At 42.5% G+C, this 20,584-nt stretch overlaps 1 protein-coding gene across 2 annotated transcripts; it reads right to left on the bottom strand.

The window, feature by feature from the left end:
* Positions 1–2,231: 2,231 nt before the first annotated feature.
* rbfox1l (RNA binding fox-1 homolog 1, like) lies at positions 2,232–20,238 on the bottom strand. Of its 2 annotated transcripts, none has more exons than XM_079502619.1 (12): positions 19,766–20,238; positions 13,861–14,085; positions 9,395–9,565; positions 8,307–8,360; positions 8,083–8,175; positions 7,797–7,866; positions 6,541–6,615; positions 5,748–5,889; positions 4,763–4,802; positions 3,819–3,889; positions 3,181–3,262; positions 2,232–2,705 (listed from the first exon to the last, which is right to left on the bottom strand). In XM_079502619.1, exons 1-12 carry the CDS (start codon positions 19,850–19,852, stop codon positions 2,661–2,663), a joined length of 1,155 nt encoding a protein of 384 aa, XP_079358745.1. In that variant the 5' UTR covers positions 19,853–20,238; the 3' UTR covers positions 2,232–2,660. The 2 variants fall into 2 exon arrangements, with proteins under 2 accessions (XP_079358745.1, XP_079358744.1); XM_079502618.1 differs by having other exon boundaries at positions 2,232–2,756; positions 19,766–20,237.
* Between the last annotated feature and the right edge of the window lie 346 nt (positions 20,239–20,584).

Here is a 20,584-nt window from a genome sequence, read left to right as displayed (position 1 = left end):
GAAACAACAGAAGAGTATAGAAGGGAAACAGAAAGAGGAAAGAAATGATGGAAACAAAGGGAGCAACATGAGAGCAGAAAAATAACTAATATAGCAGCAGGAAAGAAGATGAGCCAAGCAAAGCTTAAAAGATTATGGAATATGGAAAATTGAGAAAAAGCAGAAGCAAGAAAACATAAAAGTATATGCTATAAACATTACACTACATCTATTAACTAGCTAGAATGGAACGTTAAGGCTGAAGGAAAAGGGTAGGAAAACAAGCATAAAAAAACAAAAAGCAAGAGATTAAAGTGTAAAATTACACTACAAAAGTACCTAATCATTTGGTAACGATAGCACTTACCAGTGACTAATTCACGTAGATACATTTTGAAATAAATGTTGCGTTTTAAATGAAATGCAAAATATTTCAAAAGTGATTTGCACTCATATAGAATTTTGATGATGTGTTCATGTGTGTTTTGTCATAAGCTGAAGCTGAACCCAATGATCAGAAAGAACCCTTTGTCAAATTAATGAATGTGCAATACCTCTCATAATGTATGATTATTATGTAATAATCATGTTGTGAACCATGGTTAATGAAATGCCTTATCTTACAAAAGAAAGAATCCGGGAATAAGGCAAGCAATGCTACTTAGGAAAGAGGAAAAAACTAAGCTAAATGGTGTAATGCTGGTCAGCAGAAGTGGATACATAGATTTCCTAATTATCCTAATTAGACCCACTAATGCAACACAACATAAACAAGAGAGGAGAAAGAAGGGTATAGAAGAGAATGGGCAGAGAAGAGAAGAGAAGAGGAGAGGAGAGGAGAGGAGAGGAGAGGAGAGGAGAGGAGAGGAGAGGAGAGGAGAGGAGAGGAGAGGAGAGGAGAGGAGAGGAGAGAAGAGAAGAGAAGAGAAGAGAAGAGAAGAGAAGAGAAGAGAAGAGAAGAGAAGATACTGTAGCCCTTGCCGTCAGTGGCATAATAATCTACAGTGAAAGATAGGAAAATCAGAAACCAAAAAATGACGAGAGACAAGAGAATGTGCAGAAACAACAAAAGAGTAAAGAGGGGAAACAGAAAGAGAGTTTTATTCAGAGGTAAAAACACCAAACTCACATCAGTGAAGACAGAACAGAAACAGAAATGAAAGAAGAAACGGTCTAAAGAGGACATAAATTACTGTAAAGAACAGTTTAACCCAGAGAAAGAAAAAGGCACTCTGAGAGAATAGTCTGAAAGAGGAAAAACAGAATGACACATCAAGGTGTTTTGTTTTTTAAGCCAAGTGTGCCAATGTGGGTTACGGTAATATATAAGGTATAATTATTTCCCCACATTCCAGCACCTTCTTGTCTTTGGCCAACAGTAGAAAAAACTACAAATGTATACTTGCAAGGTTCCCGGCCTTGTCTACGTGGACGTCTAAATACTGTATACATACAGTATGTGAAACAATAATTGAAGAACACAAATCAGGCACTGAATAGCGAACAAGAATTTGAGTGAAGGTATCCGCGAGAATACAGGAAACGAAAAGAAGAAAGAAAATGCTGCTTATATATAGTATACAGTATATAGCCCAGAAAATGGTTTAAAATGTAAGAGAGGTAGATTGTTAAAGAAGCAAAGATTTAACGCAAATCCAGTTATGTCCCATTTCTCCAGGCAAATATAGTAGTGTCATAGATGTCTCTGTTTTATGTCAACTGAACAATGATGATAATTACATTCCCATTGTTTCTCTCTCTCACCCCTCCTGCTCCACACACGCGCACGCACGCACACACACACTCACACATCTTCCACAAAAAAACCCCAGCTTTGATCAGTCATCAAAACTAAGCCATTCAATATTTTATAAAATGTTCTCCAGTTGTACAGTTTGACCCGTGAAACTTGAAAACGTCAGATGTGACTCATTCTATTGCACCTCGACCAGTCAAACATTAAAAAAAACAATTCCTTAAAACTCATTCAGTGCCACCTGGTGAACACCAGTTTTGGCCCTCGTTGCCACCGAAGCCCATTATAAATAAAAGAAAGAAAATGAAATTATATTGTGCATGTAATGTGCATGTCATCACCTGACATGCAGATTAGAGCAATTTTCAAAATATGAAAAAAAAAAAAAAAAAACGTAAAAAAAAAAATGTAAAAGGCGTCCAAAGGCGCCATTGGCAACGAGGGCGTCACGGGAAAGGCGTCCAAAGGCGTCACGTGGCACTGAGTGAGTTTAAATGCCTTATTTATGCTCCGTCATCATCAGATGAAGTATAAATCAAGGGAAAATGTGTGGCATACTGAGCCATCCATGGGAAGATCTCTTTTAAGCCACAGTAAGCTCTTCAAACTCTTCAAACGTCACTCAGTGGTAAAAACTAATGTTTTGAACAACCGTCTATAAATTAGAAAAAAACAACCTGCACCAGATATACCAAGTATTCTTCAGCAGAATAAATAGTGATTCACTCCTATGGCATTTGCACATAGCAGTCTGTTTAGTCTCTCGATGGAGAGAGTTTGCGATGCAGACAGGAAGTACGTGGAGGTCCTCCCCCACAGTTCCATAGCTTAATGATTGACCTTGTCACCTGGGCTGCGGCGTCCAAGGATCGGCCCCGGGTCCCAGACTTTAAGGAGAGACTTCAAATGTGCTCCGCCGGCCGGCTTAGTAAGGTGTAAAGCGGTTGTATCCCCCTCTGTACAAACTGGCCTGAAATGGAACGGATAAATAAGCCCCGAGCTCCTGCAGTGCTGACGTGCTCTAGGGATGGGATGATATGAAAATTACATGTCACTGTTATTGTGGCAAAGAATAATTGCGATTAACGACATTATCGCGATAATCAAAATATGTGTAAAACTTCAAATGCCACTTTTGTTAACCACGTGAAGCCCCCCCCCAGCATCCCTGTTCTGGGGGTGGGGGGAAGGGGTGGGGAGGGTTTTTCCAAAAAATAGCCGATCTACAAGATCACAACGTGTTGCGTTGCAACATGTTGCGAGCTTGTAGATCTGCCATTTTTGGCGATTCGACTTGTGTAGAGTGAAATAAGAGCGTACTGAATGTTTTTTTGTTTTTTTTAATCACGATAAACGATAATACCGATTATCGTCCCATCCCTGGTGTGCACGCTTGTGTCTTGACATTGTTAAAATGACCGCGAAAAGTTCTGACTATTACGTACCATTGTTCCAACTCCATATGCGGCTTGTGGACCCACTGAATGGTGGTACGGGTCTGCAGCTGCTGTGTAAACACGGCCATATCTAGACAAAACGGAAATGGGTGATACAAGTTCTTATAAGGCCTTTTCATAGTCCAGTTTTCGGTGACCACCGAAAACTACAACGTGACGTCACGCCCCGGCGGTCAGCGCTCACACAACACAGCTCTATGTTTTTACTAACCACCGTTTCGGTGGTCACCGAAAACTGGACTATGAATTGGCCTTTACAGTTATAGCACAAACATTTTTCATTTCACCTACAGTACAACAGTCTTTTTAGACACAATAGGTGGATTAAGTATATAATATTGTTTTCCTTAGGCCTGAAAACAACACAGTAGTCAGACTGCTTCCGTGTGTACAACCTGTACGAGGGCGTGACAAACACAGCCCTCTTGATTCTTGATAAACAACTGCGCATACTAACTAGACCGCCTCTGTTCAGAAACCGAAACGTCTGCTCCCAAGGAATGGATGGCATCACTCTTAACGACAACATTTTAACCTCAGGGCAAAGTGTTTTCAAGCCTCAGCTCACACTTTGTGACTTTATGAGCGTGATGTCATTCTTTTTGAAAGGTCGCCTGGCTGCTTACCCGTCACTGTAGGTTGCCGTGGCAGCGGATGCTGATTGGGCCATTCTGTAAGCTGCAGCAGGGTAGCCTCCCTGATTGGACGGAAATCAACGTGTCATGTGATTGTCTCGACGGCAACAAAGAGACTTTCTCAAAGGGCCACTTCACCCCTTTTGCAACCATGATGTTATTTTTTAGGTTGTTTAGGACAGTGGTTCCCAAACTTTTTCATGTCAAGGACCCCAGAATTGACACTCATTAGACCCCCATTTGAAAAGATATGCCAGGGACCCTCATAAGAGAAGATGTTTACGGCTCTAGCAGTGATTCTCAACCTGTTTAATTTCCAGGACCCCCAGTTTGATATGCATTAGTCTACAGACCCCCCATTTAATGGCATTTCTGTCTCTGGGACCCCCAATTTATATTGCAAAATAAATGCTATTTTAACTGAGAGTGTACACTCTCTGAGTTACAGCCCCATAATGGTCCATTTGGTTACAAACTATCATTTAGCTGGGGACCCGCCTGGAACTCCCTCAGGTCCCCGGACCCCACTTTGGGAACCACTGGTTTAGGACACAAGAAAGCCTTTCCTGGGGTTTTTATATGTGTAATATGTTTTTAGATATTTTAGTCATGACACCATCTTCATGACGAACATAATACATTTGTCATGAAAATGTGGTCTCACTTCCTTCCTGGACTACACGTTGTCTCAGTAAGACAGCCCACATGGGGTGTCTCCCCTCCACAAGTGCACCAAAGCAATTATGGTCGTTGTAGGAATTCAACAATAGAGTCTGTCCATAGAGTGCAAATTTCAAATTGTGCTACTGTAATCTACTACAAATAGTATTAATATTGCGTGATTGCAGTTTCTTCCAGGGGTGAAATGGCCTTTTAAATTTTAAATAAAATACTTAAAATAAGAATTTACAAAACATGCACTTGAAGACACTTACGTAGACTTCTGCTCCATACAATCCATCTTGGTATACCACTCTAATAAAACATACAAAAATATATAAATATATTTAGTATGAATGAAATCAGTGGTGGAAAAAGTACTCAAATGTTTTACTTAAGTAAAAGTATCAATACTGCAATATGGATATACTTTGTGCGGAAAGTGCGGAAATCAAAATGTACAAAAGTATTGGCATCAAATGTACTTAAAAAAAAGTACTTATTATGCAAAATGTGTCATTTCAAGTTTCCAAATGTATACAAATCTTTTGAAAATAGTAGATCTATAAGCTCACAAAGCGCTGCATCGTGACGCATTGTAAGCTAGTAGATCGGCTATTTTCAAGTGGATTTTCAAGTGCTTATACAGTATGTTTTGTAATAATAATCTAAATCTAACTGGTAACTAAAGTTTTCAAATAAATGTAGTGGTACAATATTTTAGCCTGGTTAATAAACCAGACCGAATCAGCCGTTGGCAAAAAAAAGTTGCCTACCAGCGGATTACGGTCTGGCGAGGCTCAGTAGCACGCCTCTTTCCTACAGCAGAGAACAGGTCGGACCAATCGGGACACGGTATGCAATATAGGCGGGCTTTGGTACAGTGACGTTCAATGCTTGAGACTTTTGACTGACAGTAGCTCTGACCAATTGCGTCAAAGAGAAAATGTTCCCCGGGAAATTAAATCCAAGTGGAGCCAGCCCAGACTGATATACCGCGACAGTGTTGTGTGATATTAGTCTGGCTTATTAGCCAGGCTAACAATATTTGCCTCTGAGATGTAGTGGAGTAGAAGTAAGTACTAAGTACTGGAAATTGGAAATACTCAAACTCAATTAAAGTACAAATACCTCAAAATTGTACTGACATGCATGTACTTAAATAAAAGTACTTATTTACTTTCCACCACATGAAATGAGCATTAACTATTAATTGCCACTTTGGCTAAAGAGGGCCCAGGAGGCGGGGCATCGTCCTACCCAGGGTATCCAGGGACGGCGGTGGGCGTGGCTGCAGCAGCAGAGGAGCGAATCGTGTTGTAGACTGCGCGGCCCCGCCCCCGCAGCGCAGCGCCGCGGTAGGCCAGGGTGGGCGTGGCCATGGGGTAGGGGAAACTGGCCACTGAATGTACAGGGAAAAACAACAACAACAGCAGAGAGAGAGAGAGAGGAATGAATATAATAATATCGTGCTGTAAAGTTACTCAGTCATAAGAGATTCATACTATTATTCACACCAACACTGCTTCACTTCCTTAGTTATTTTCACAATTTTAACACTGTGGGCAGTATTATGTGTGTCTTAAGTACCAGGTCTTATGACTTAACTTAAGACCTGGAGGCGTGGTCAATGCTGTTTGGCCACTCAGAATAGCCAAATGGCATTGATCACTCCTCCAGGTCTTTTTCAGTGGGGGTGTTTTTTTTTTCACTGGTCTATTTTCACTGAACACGCTGATCAACGCTGCGCTTTACAACATGTTACTTCATGAAATGCCACCTTTTCTACTCAATAAAACACAAAGTCGGGACATATTGGGACATTTCCACTAAATTAGGACTTTAACTTCAAGGAGAACCATGCTGGGTTCTTACATGATATATACCATATTACCATATTGACATGAAATGGATAACATTTGATTCATTATGACTTACAGTCAGAATTGCGGGCCAGTAAACATACAAAAACACCATTATGCAGGTTATGGTCCTTCACCTTTTGAAATAATGACGTGCATTGACAGAGTTGGTTTGTATTTATTATCCTTACCGGTGTAGTTCAGGAGTTCAGGTGCGTACATGGCTCCCATGGCTCCCATGACTGGGTTGATCTTCCATCCAGAAGCTACAGCGAAAGAAGAAAGAAAAACAAGCAGAGAGAGTGCGTGTTAAAGGCATATTCAGTGATTTCACTTCATTCAAATACCACTTATTTTTTCTTTTTTTTTGGATAATCCTCCCTACTATAGAGTGTGCTGACCATATAAGGAGTTCCTCCCTGTCCCCAGTGAGCCCCTGGGGTAAAAAAACCCTAGTTTCAGTTTTGGTGGCGGGTGGCAAAGCCTTCATCCAATCAGGATGAGAGGGGCCTTCCTCCAATCATGATCGAGCCTTGGTGCACATGCTGTTGGCCTGTTGCACTTCCCCCCACTGTAGAGCGTGCATGTGCACATTTTGTTACCGGGGCGGACTGGGTGTTTTTCCAAATCACTGAATGCTCCTTTAAGCTGGGTGTGTACTATAACATACAGTACATGGGCAACTGGTGGCCCGGGGGCCACGTACGGCCCTCACCTTCACTTAATGTGTCCCTCAGGTTAAAGGACCACTTCACCACTTTTCAACCTATCTTCATATAATAGGTCCTCACTAATAATCATGATAAAATGCCACAGTTTTTTTCCTAATCAGTCTGTGTAACATTTGTGTAAAAAAGTTGTTTAAAATAAATCTGCCTAACGATGATGTCACTGGTGGACGGGTTGCTGAACTGCCCACAGCCCTCCTATGAGACACAGACTGCAATGAGTAGAAAATAATTGTGCCATTTTATCATGATTATTAGTGAGGACCTATTATATGAAGATAGGTTGAAAAGTGGTGAAGTGGTCCTTTAATATCGGAATATTGATATATTATTTATTTCAGCTGTTACAATTCCCAACATGCAAACATGACCCGTTTTAATTACTTCAGTCTAAATTAGTAGCCTAATGACTAGTATTAAAATATTTTTGTCTTTTTACGTATTTGTATTTAGTTCATAAAGTTAACATAACTATAATTAAAGGCATTTGAAATTACATAAAAATGTTCAGGATTCCAATTCAAAAAAAAAAATCAGGATTTCAATTTAAATATAGCAAAAATAGCAGATCTACAATCTCAAATTGCGTCGCAGTACGCCGCGTTTTGAGCTTGTACATCGGCTATTTTTGCTATACGACAGTAATATGCAATGTGGCCCCCTGGAGTGAGTGGCCCATCCTGTACTATAACTACTATAACACAGAAAATGTGTCTTACTTGGAACTTCACCATTCCCTAGAGGCGTCTGGGGCTTCTTTGTGACCACTCTGGCCGTGGCGTTATTCACCTGAGGACACAAGAAAGAAAATGCAGTGAAAACTATTATTCCGCCGTAGTCTGAAAACTCACCTCTTCAGACTCCACCTTAGCCCGTAGCACTGCCATAGCACTTGCCCTAGCCTTGACGACCTTGCAGGCGTATGCAAAGGCTAAAATATGACTATTTCTATGTATTCCTTGTGTTGTTCTAAATTAAATTAACAAACTGTGTGGACAGACTCACCTCGATTTTCCTCCCTTCCACAATGGTTCCGTTCAGTTTTTCTCTCGCACGGTCAGCCTCCATCGCACTTTCAAAGGTCACGAACCCAAAGCCCTGCAGGTTAGAATGGTGAAGAGGTGTGTTTACATTACATTACAGGAGTTGATGGTTTATCACATAGCATTATTATTCTTTTATCTATTCTAGTAATACTTCTGGTTTTATTATTGAGATATTAAACCCACCTTGGATCCCCTCTCATTGAAGATGATTTCCACATCCAAAATCTTACCAAATTGCTAAAAGACAAAAGAAGAAAGGAAACACATTTTGTCATGCAATCAGTAGAAAAAAAAAAAAAAAAAGATCTACAAGGGTCACAACTCGACGTCTAGTTTCTCTTTAGCGTTTCTAGCTAAAAGGTTTGGGAGCCACTGCTCTACCACACAGATTGGTCAAATTAACATTTTATTCACAGCAGGTTTACAGTAAATTAACATCATTAACATTAGCATCATCTCGTTACCCCAGTGGTTCTCAACCAGTGGTCCTTGACGGGGTTCCAGGTGGTCCCCAGAGTACTATAGACGAATAACAGTTTAAGTCCAAATTTTATTCTGACCCCTCCACGAAAAGGCCTCGTTGTCCTGACCCCTTATCCATCATTTATACATTATGGATAATTAGTGTGGACTTAAACTGTTATTCGTCTATATTACTCTGGAGAGTTGGTAACCAAATTAACACTTATAGATCTGTAACTCTTGAGTGTAAAATGAAACCAAATGGACCCGTATTTTACACTCTCAAGAGTTACATTATTGTTAAACATGCATTACTTAATTTACAAGAAGTCTATACGCAATTAGAGAATGCAGAATTGTTATTTTGATCAACTTTTGCCTAATGGTACCAACATGAACATCAGTAGCCTACATGGAATTGTGGACAAAATCCTATCCAACGGTAACAAAATATTCTTAAGTCAAAGTCGTAAGATTAGTCACACACGTTACCGCAGTGAAATTTGTTCTCCGCATTTGACCTCTCTATCTCTTGGAGCGGCTCGGGAATCATTAGTTGATTTGACCCCCAATCCAACCCATTGATGCCGAGTGCCAAGCAGGGAGGCATTGGGTCCCCATTTTTACAGTCTTTGGTATGACCCGGCCGGGAATCGAACCCCCGACCTCCCAGTTTCAGGGCGGACACTCTAACCACAAGGTCTGGTCAATTAGAGGCTAAATGTCATCCAATGGTGGTCTGTGGCTCAAATGCCAAATAAATAATGTGGCCTTGGTACGAAAAATGGTTGAAAAGCACTGCTTTATACCCCAAACATCTGCCTGAGGTCTGGGTCCCGGAACCTGAAGGGGATGTTGGAGACGTGGAGCCGTTTGGGCTGGGCCTTGCCCGACCCCTCTTCATCGCTCCCGCTGCCCGCTCCGCCCCCGGACCCCACAGACTGGGGGTCAGAGGTCACGGGGACCAGGGCAAGATCGTCCTGATGAGGAGGACAACGAAAAGGGGAGGAAGAGGAGGAAGAGGAGGAGGTAGAGACGGAACCAAAGCAAAAAAGAAAAAAGGAGAGAGATGATGATAGAGGGACGGGCGAGAAGAGAGGAGACGAACACAGAGAACACAGAACGTAGAAAGGGGAGGTGGGAGGAGGTGTGAAGATAAAAAAAAAACAAGGTGTTTTCAATGAAAGGAGCAGGCACAGATTTGATGCAATTATAAACAAATCTAAAGAACAGACGTGTGTGCATGTATACTTGTGCATGCAGGAGATCACTTGGATTTCTCCATCAAATTTCTTTTTCCTTTTTCTTTTCTGAAATGTTCTGCGTTTTATGCAATGAAAACGTGAATTAAATGAGAAGTTGCATTAAGCTTAATTCATAGTCCATCCGTATGCGGTGTCGCTCGCAGACAAGACCTGATCTTGTCTGCAAGCAACGTATGCTCGTACTCCGGAGTATGAGTCAGACTTTTAGCACAACACGTCACATCATTTTTCACGGAGTCAGGTGATCAAAAGCCAAGGTTCAACCAGCATTCATCAGCATCCAGTGCTTCTTCTCAGGCAAACTGTGAGGAGGCGTGAACGAAACAGGGCTCCCATTTTAGTTAGGCGTCTATTAACATGCCCGTTAGAGAGAGTAACAACCGACATACTGAGTATACTGCTATACCAACCAAGAGATTAGACAGACCTGCCGCCACCTAAAGGTTATAGTTTTGTCACTCTGTTGTAACAGATACGATTTAATTGGGATGGAGCTCGAAACCCCAATACCTGAAAAAACCCGATAACAAGCTTATTGAGTACCCGGTATCAATAGGCTTTGGGCTTATCAAGCCTGTTATACAATCAAGATAGAAGAGGCAATCAAGAAATAAATCTAATCACCCATGCTGGCACAAACATGTCGGTAAAGTGTATTGATGCCTGACAACCAGCACTGCCCGGGTAAACAAAATTACGCTTTTAATGTGACGGTACACACATTAACCAGTTAACAGTTTCTTCAATATTATTTTCCAAAAGTAAAAAGGTCAATTTGAATTCTGTCTGTTAGACAAGTACTGTATTTGAAGGCCCTATAGTATAAGATACTGGTTCTGTTTAGAATGTATTGTCGTCTCTCGTCTTATCACAAAATAATAGAAAATGCTCGATAGTGGGCTCGATAAGAACCTGTGTCGTTAAGCCTGATTGATAAGGTGCTTGTTATCAATAAAGGTTAACGAGCTCCATCCCCAGATACAATTCAGACGTATAGAAATTATCAAGCTTTCTCTGACAGGCACAAACCAAAGTGGTGAACGCTAGCCTCCTTTTTACCTTGTTGTTACATGAATATATATAACACACATCTACGCAGTAGTGATACATGGTAATACACTCTGGTGCGCTGCACAGTGTGAACTGATGATATCCTCATGCAGAACAATTGTGCCAAAACCAAAAAACACCCAATCTCCCACAATGCATCACGATGCCAGTGTGTGCGTGCGTGTGTGTGTGTGTGTGTGTGGGTGGGGGGAGGGGGGGGTTGTTGGTCATCCTGCATTATCAAATGTTGCAAAAAGAGGTTACGGATTTTGTTTGGGTCAAAATCGGAATAAGAAAGTGGAAAAACGGAAAGGGGAAAATAAGGCAAAAATAAAAACAGAGTGAGCTTCAGCAGTGTGAGAGGGAGCAGAGCGCAAGTGAAAGGAAAATGTTAAGAGGAACTGAAAGGATACAAATGCTAAAGTAGAAAAATATCCTGGAAATGGTTTTAATTCCATTGTATTAAGAATCAATAATCCTTGCATCCTATTATACACAGGTAGCTAGCTAGATATGCCTAAGTAGATACAATATACAGTAGATACAGTAGTATAGAGAGAGAGAAAGAGCGAGAGAGAGATACAGAAATACAGTAATAAATAAATAGAACAAGAACAAGGCAGGAAGTAGTGCAAAAAGCTTGAAAAGAAAGAGGGGGGGCAGAAGTAAAAAGAGAACGTTCCAAAGGGTCAGTCTGGGGGTCACGGTGCTGCAGTTTCTGCCAGGGGTTAAAAGGTGGGTGGGGGGCATCATTAATATGTGGGGGGGACAGATACAGAGGGGGGGTGGCAGAGACACACATTCACACAGTGCACACAGGCTACTGTATTGCAGTACGTTGGCTTGCCATCGGCTATAACTACCAGTAGACAGCAGTGTATCATCGCCACACACCAATACATTCACTCGCAAAAAAAAAACCCAGACACAGGCTAAGAGTGTGGGTGGGAGGGGGGGGTAGCCCCACCTGTGACTTCCCCCCATAACTGTAGCTCGGGTCTCGGGGTCACATAGGGCTACTCCACGACTGGGGGTGCCAGGCAAATGTTGTGTTTTTGACTTATTGTCCAATTTTGGGATTCAAATTTGAGGAGGGTATTTATTTAATCAGTGACATGCTCCTACAAATGACTGTAGTAAAATGATATGTGGTAAAAATGATCTGTCAATAAACAACTATGTTTTTTAGTTTTTTAAAGCTTGTGCCGAATTTCATGTTTCTCAAATGAGAAATTCTGCAAAAGAAAACAATCCAAACCGTGCAGAGAATACCACTCCATTTTTACCACAGACATCTGTAGTTTTTTGTTTTCAATTTGCAACATGAAAATAAGTCAAAAGAACTTTTCGCCCGGCCTCCCCACTCCGGGATAGCGACACTATGCGACGGAGTCCCGAAACGACGGGGGGGGGGGGTGTCATAAATGGGACTATGGGTGGGGTAGAGGGAAGACTGCAGGGGATTGGGAGAGGAGAGGGTTGGTGGGTGGGGTGGGGTGGGGTGGGGGGGTGATAGTGTTGGTGGTGGTGTCATGTCACGATGCATGGGTAGTTTTCTGGACCTGGGTGATATTTCAGAGGGGGAAGGGGGGTCATCCAGGCCGCCTTTGACCCCCCTCCTCTCCGTGGCGGCGTCTCAAGTTTTCCCCCCGAAAATCAGGACGGACCTTGTAGGCTACAGTAATGGAATATATAAACGGGGCCACAAAACACTGGTTACGAGAGTATGAAGAGGAATTATGCGTAGCCCCCCGTGTAGCCCCCCGTGTAGCCCCCCTGCGTAGCCCCCCGTGTAGCCCCCCGTGTAGCCCCCCTGCGTAGCCCCCTGCGTAGCCCCCCGTGTAGCCCCCCGTGTAGCCCCCCGTGCATGATCTTTCTCTGTTAGCTTGCACTGTGTTTCATTTGCTGCTGTAGGAAATGGTGCTTCATGCTTTCGGGTGCATGTAAGCATAAGTCACTGTTGTTTGAAAACGGCAGCTTTTAATAGCTCATTTAAATGTTAACGTGTACAAATAGATGTGATGCCCCAGATCCAGTACAGGATATATATATATATATATATATATATATATATATATATATATAAACAGTTCATCTATTTTTGTCTAGTTCTTGTATTGTGGCATTTAGATGCATCATGTTGCTCTGGAGGAGGTCCTGAAACGTGTTGACATGATAAGGGAAACAACCTAGGCCAGTGTTTCCCAACCTTTTTTGTCCCAGGGCACACTTTTCATAGCCTAAAAATCTCAGGGCACACCTAGATATACGGTGTATAGGCCTATCTATATACATATACATACATACATATGTGTATGTATGTGTATATAATATATACAGTATATATATCCTAGGCTACTAAATTACCAATTCTTACATCACATAACTTAATTTATGTTCACCTAGACCACATGTCAACCCAGTGTATATAGTTGTTATTACATGAATAACATTATCAATGTTGTTGTTGTTACAACATAATGTAACTTGTCCGGTAACACATACCTAATAAAACTATTACTTTTGGGATGAATCTTATAATGTTCCTCAATTTTCACCTGTAGTGTAAGTGAAAGATTCTTTCAAATCACACAGACAGATTATCACTTTCATTCCCAGAAGAATTTGACAAGAGAGAAGTAGTATGGTGGTGGGGCCCGGGGGTCATTTTCAACAACAGGTCTCTCAGCTGTCCCCCAATGAATTTTCTCTACTGAGTGTCAGGGGTAATTCCTTGTACGGAGACAGAAGTGGAAGTGCGGGGCTCTAAATAAAGATCTAAGAAACCTTATCTTGCCATGTTCCTTTACTAGGAGATATGCATATGCAGCAGACTAACCTTACTGAATATTTATTAACCCAAGGAGTGCATACTATGCACATTATTATTTATGAAATAAGTTAAAAGGGGGAAAAATATAACACGTATACCTGCATCAGAGTTATCGCACTGTCCTTACCGCGCTATTGGACGACAGAGTCTCCACCCCCTCGTGCTGCGGCCCCTGGTAGACCCTGAGCTGGTGGTGCTCCGTGTATTCGGACGCGGGGCTAAAGTCGAGCTGAGGCAATCTGCCCGGGGCCGTGGGCTGGGCCTGGCCCGGCGGATAGGCGGGAGGCGGGCCGTAGACCTGGGGCATAGTGGGGTCGATGCCCACCGGACCCCCCTCTGGGACGGGGCCTCCCTGTGGGGGGGAGAAGGAAGGGAGGAGTCACATATCACAAATCTAAACAACCATTAGCATGCCAGCTGCTCTTCAAATGACATTTTACTGCTCTTAAAAAAGTCCCCCCATTCTGTGTTTCCTAGAACTGGAGATCTGAAAAAAATCATTAATCATTAACACATCTTGATGATGTCATCAAGATGTGTTTCACCATGTTAATGATTTTTTTCATACTTACAGTTTTAGGAAACACAGAATGGGGGGACTTTTTAATTATTTCCACACAACAGCTCTAAGGTATATTAATGCAATTAATATAATTTAATATAATATAAAAATGTTGAAAATGAGTAAAATGCCCCTTTAAGTGTACATTTTATGAAAAAACACATCTGACACCGTAGACTAGTGCGTAGTGCACCTGTTACATTTTAATTCCCAATTTCCCAGATCATCATCTGAAAAAGGTCAGAGCCGTAATGACAATGATAATAAGTTGAATTGCATGCTGGACTAACCATTAACCACAACAGGTCACGAATGGAAACAATCTTGTTAAAGTAAAGTCAAATCAAGCAAATCAATCAATCCCAACGTCTGGCTAGCCCTTGCCTGAAGTCTATGGACCTTTTTACAGCAGCATCAATGCACGAACTGCGGAGTGAAAAGGTCTACAGCACAATCACCCTCCAAGCTTGAATATTTACCTCAAGTTTAAAAGAAGGTTTACTTCAATTGAATATGGTTTTCTAAAAATGCCCACAATTCACAATTCAACCAATACATTTTTGTGTCCATAAACAGTGAGTGGTTCAAAAGTAGGCTAAAGGTTGTGCACATCCAGTTGGTTGCTGGTGCTGGACACAAAGAGTAGGCCTAACAGTTACACGGTCCCATTAAGACCTGAAGCCGATTCTACAAATTCTAACTACAAGCAGTTTTCTGAGAAACGCATGTTGCTATATCAGTGATTCTCAAACTCTTTCAAGTCAAGGACCCCCACAATTATATGTATTTGGCCTCCGACCCCCCCCCCCCTCCCCCATCTCAAAATACTTTCTTCCAGGGACCCCCAGAAGCAAAGATTTGAGTTTCACATTAGGCATGTGGCCCGGACGGTTGACGTAGACGTCCAGCCTGGCAGCGTATCGCGGGTTCGAATCCCGATCCCGACAACCTTTGCTGCGAGTCACTCCCCATCTCTCTCTCTCCCCATGTCCTGTGCTACTAGGTTCACGATACGATATTTCACGATTTTATAACAACAGACATTTTTCCCTTACACAAATCTTTACACAAATTTCCGTCTCTTATTCTCTTTTCAATACAGTAGCAAATGAAACTGAAACTCATAAAAGATCCTGTATTTTCTTCTCTTTTTTAAGAGCCCTCTGCTGTTTGCATCACGATTCAAATTGGGATTTAATCACGATCGATAATAGTCGATGTACGATATATCGTTACACGCATTAAAGATGTTTGATTTAAAAAAAGATATTCTCACAAATAGCAGATCTACAAATAGCAGATCTACAAGCTCATAGCATGTCACACACACACACACACACACACACACACACACACACACACACACACACACACACACACACACACACACACACACACTACAGCTAAAATCTAAAATTACACTTTAAATTATGCTTTCCTGGTTTTAATGGGTTAAAGAAAACAGTAAGAAAAACAGACCTCATCAAGTCCTCATCGCAATGTCACACCGTAAGTCAGACATCAAAGACAGACGCGAGGTGCTTATACCTCAAATCTCAATTTAAACGCAGCAAAGCTAGAGGTGAACGATGCAAATCTCCATAATACACACAAGAAGAATCTCTTACCCCGTCGTCACTGCATTCCTTGTTCTCTGTTGTATTGTCCAACAACTGCTTCATGTTTTAATGCCTGTGCCAACTACCCGCCCCCCCGACAACATAAGTTCTACTCATCCACCAATCACATCAACAACCACACAGGACAGGGGGGCCACACGCCAGCTGTGGTCACTTGCACCTGCCAATCAATCTCAGTGCCCGGCTGCTTGTTGTCCCTTCCTTCCCTGCACTTCACACTTCACGGCCACGCTACACCAGGCTTTTCTACCCTAAACGCGCGGTCCGCGCGTGCGTTTTTTAAAATAGGACTGGACCTAAATTAAACGCACGCGCGGGGGTAAACGCGCGCGTTTTGTGCGCGAAAAGCCTGGTGTAGCGTGGCCGTCACGCACACACGCACGCACGCACATGCGTGTGTGTGACAGAGCTCTGCCTTTAATATGTGGTATTTAACGAATGTAAATACTTTTTCTGTCACTGGCCAGTATATCAGCCAAAAAGGTCACCTCTAAGAATACCACAGTATCTAGACAGATAGCTATGTACCTTTTTCAGCTATCTTTAGCAATCCACATGATGTCCTCTTCCCTTCACTTGCACATCTATCATAATTATATAGGCCTATGTTTGCTTCCAAACTGACAGAGACACACTCTGAGAGCACTCTTTGGAAGGTCAATTCATGTTCATCTGTTCACAGCAGTACTAGCAACCACTGAGCTCAAACATCATTCTTTGAATTCTGTCACCTGATTTTCATTCAACATTTTTAAGCCTGCATTGCAGGATTGTTGTCTGTTAGCGCTGACCTTTGACCTTTGTACTCATTATAAATTGCCTCCGTATATCGAATTGTATTGCTTATGATCAACAAATTGAAGATTTTTCTCAATCTATGATCTAAAATATGTGACAGCAGTGTTGTAGTATAGTGTATACTATGAGTATACTATAAGTATACTTTTCTGTCTTAAAAAAGTGAAAAACTAAAAAGTGTCTAATAAACGATTTGACATGCAAGACGTCTTTCTCCTGGGACATTTTTTGTTTTATTGGACAGTGATGAGAAACATGGGCTGGACTAAAACCTATAGTGACATCTTTTAACCGAGTTGTTAGCATGCTGAGCCACAAGGATTCAGCCTATCAGAGTTAATTCTGCATTTTACTACCGCAAGGCGAGCCGGGAACCACATCACATGTTAATGAATCCCACTGTGAGCTTTTTGATCTAGCAAGGCTTTGGTGTGATTAACAGCTCTGTCTCCCGCCCATATATATGTCCATCAGCTGTTGCTCTCTAAACTCTAAAGAGTTGGCAGGACTTAAAGATATAGATGCTTAGACACATGGACAAAGGACGAAGATGATTGACCTGGTATAATATTATCTACGCATTTCTTTTCCTGGCTTGAATCTACTCTCTTAAATCCTGTAGAGTACTCATGCATCTTCCTGCCCTTGGTTTCTTATCTTATCTCTCTACACTGTGCTGTCTGAAATAAAGCAGAACAATGCAGCCAGCACACACAAAAATCAATTAAAATCTAAATGATCACACATGGCATCTTTCAGCCCTCTTAGAAGAGAGCCGTAACGTCTCAATCCAGTCCTGTTCAGTGCCAGTGTCACACCTACGGTATGTCTGTGCTCTACCCAGCAACCAACCAACAACAGCTGCCCACCTCAAACTCCACAGAGACAGAAGGCGACAGAGAGCAGGAGATAACAGAATGTATCTGGTGATACCACTTGCTAACCCATATCTCCTTCTTTGTGTGGTCTCCCACTTATCTCCCCCCAAGCCCTGTATACAGTATCACGGTGTCAGCAAGCACATGCAGCACTATGTGTCGTGTCTCGCCTCCTCCTCGCCCCTGTCTTTTTCTGATCACCATTTGTTACCACTTTCCTTCCTCCCCCTCCTCAGCTGTCAGCTCTGGGGCCACAGGTCAACGGTTCAGAGCCAGGTGCATGCTGGGACAGCTGTCGGTGGATTTATACTCGGGTGACAGGAACTGCAGATGTGGCCTTTTGAGTGTTGGCCAGTTTAGCACAAAACCATGCATGCCTGCTGGAAAATACGAGCAGTCAACCTAGTGTCCCTATCACGTCATTAAAGGCATGGCATTCGTCGTAACCAGACTGCGTGCATGATAAGTAAGTAAGTCAGAGCGGCTTATTGTTGCCGATGGTATCGGCCGTGAACGAGGGTGTCTATCTGACGTTATTATCACTTACAGCAAGCTCTAGGATTTCACTGTGTAGTAGTATAGAACAGTGGTTCCCAAACTTTTTCATGTCAAGGACCCCAAAATTGACACTCATTAGCCCACGGACCCCCATTTGAAAAAATATGACAGGGATCCCAATAAGAGAAAGATTTTGACGGCTCTAGCAGTGATTCTCAACCCGTTTCATTTCAAGGACCCCCAGTTTGACATGCATTAGTCTACGGACCCCCATTTAATTACATTTCTATCTCTGGGACCCCCAATTTATATTGTAAAATCAATGCTAATTTAACTCTGCAGACCCATAAGGGTCCATTTGTTTCAAAATTATCATTTAGCTGGGTCCCCCCTGGAACTCCCTCAAGTACCCCTGGGGGTCCCCGGACCCCACTTTGGGAACCACTGGTATAGAATACATGGGGGCCAGAGGCAAAAGGTGGCCAGACAATATTCGCTTGAATGGTCATGTCACGTGAGAGACGGTCCAGGAACAGGATGCAGGGGACAAGAGTACAGTACAAAAAACATTGCGTTCAACTTGCACAATAGTTCAATTAGGAAAATATTATATTTGCTTCTCTCCATCTGAAGCATCCATAGACTCATGCTAACTACATACAGGCAACAGAAGCTGGACCCCGTGATTATCTATACCCCGGCAAAGGAGTTCTAAAAATACAGCCGGAGTGAACAGAAGAGACAAGGTAGATGGATTCCAGACGCATTGTATCAGTACTGGTATGTCTGAGACCTCTTACACAGAGAGGCGTTAACACACACGCACGCACGCACGCACGCACGCACGCACGCACATACACACACATACTTACATGCACGCACGCACGCACAGCACACGCACGTGTGTGCAGCATGTTGGCATCACCGTGCAGAGACCAGTGCACTAAAGATAACCCTGTTCGTGTCCTTGAAATGAAATAAATAAGATCTGTTGAAATGTGTTTGGTCCAGCCGGCTGTCATCAGGCCTTCTCTGGCTTGTCACTACTTGTAGGGGAGTATGGGATAATATATCCCATGCATGCTTGGGATATTTGTTATTCATCATAATGCATCTGAAAGCTAAATTAATTAAAGGCCATGCTTGACTTGTATCAACAAGCAAGAAAGTCCTTTTTGGGATCAGATCACAGTTCACACGGATAGCTTATCCCCCAAGAATGAATGCCTGTTCCACCATGTAAAAACAATTCAGTTATTTAGGTTTATTTCGATACTCAGATTATCATTTATTCTATTTGACTTTTTCTGTGTCTCTGGCCACACTAGCCCATGAGGACAGTGAGTCCCGTTAAGCCAGTGTCTTAATGTGATAAATGAGACATCAGCAGGTGCATTCATGGAGAACAACAGTTAATCCACATGCTGCTTTTAGCGTGTGTAGAATGTAGTTTCATATTCATGCTCATCCATTTCCCATGGAGTCAAGTCAACAGTAACTTAATTGTCCTCCTTACTTTAGCCCGTTAGTGATGTTGTTGCCATGGCCTAGGAACCGAAGGTTACTCTACAGTCAGTTACACATGTTGAGACAGCCAGTGGGGGTTAAACTCAAATTTAAAGCGCCGTAAGAAAGCAAGTGAAGGTGTGTGTTTACCTGAACTAGGCCGGGGTAGCATGAGGCTGTCTGTGGATAGACAGGGAGTCCATAAGGCTGGAGGATCACAGTAGGTGAGGAAAGCATAGCCCCCCCACACCAAAAAATAAATAACTTATAAAATATGTGCGAGGAAACAGGGGCCTCTGGGGAAGATGGGGGAAAAGGATAAACGACAAGGAGAACAGGGGGAAAGGAAGGTTGTAAAGAAGCACACAGGAGAGCAAATCACAGTCAGAGAAGAAAGAGAAATATCAGAGGAAAAATCTGAAGAAAAAGCCAAATCCAATAGAGGGGGAAACAGGTGATCCGAAGGAGTGAGATTAAAGAGAGCAGCTTCAGGAGAACCAGTCAAGCTGAAGGATTTTCAGAGAGAGAAAAGTAAGACACCTAACAACTCCTCCACAACTGAAGCTGTCCTGGAAGACAGAATATAGAGTAATGAAAGAGAAAAGAAACCAAGTGACGACTTGTGTGCGTCTGTCAGTTGGTCGTCCTGACAGACAGAGACACATGCTCTGGGTCCCATTTCAGAGTTATATAAATAGTCCCCCTGTCCTTCTCTCTCAGATTGCCACCTTACCTCTCTCTCTCTCTCTCTCTCTCTCTCTCTCTCACACACACACACACACACACACACACACACACACACACACACACACACACACACACACACACACACACACACACACACACACACACACACACACACACACACACACACACACACACACACACACACACACACCCACACACACAGCCTCCTAATTCGTGTTTTTCCTTGAATGCTTATATTTTCAATTATCTATTCTATTGTCT

Source organism: Electrona antarctica, assembly GCF_951216825.1.
Source record: "Electrona antarctica genome assembly, chromosome: 6".
Classification (NCBI taxonomy): Eukaryota; Metazoa; Chordata; class Actinopteri; order Myctophiformes; family Myctophidae; genus Electrona; species Electrona antarctica.
This window is presented reverse-complemented; position numbering and strand designations above follow the sequence as displayed.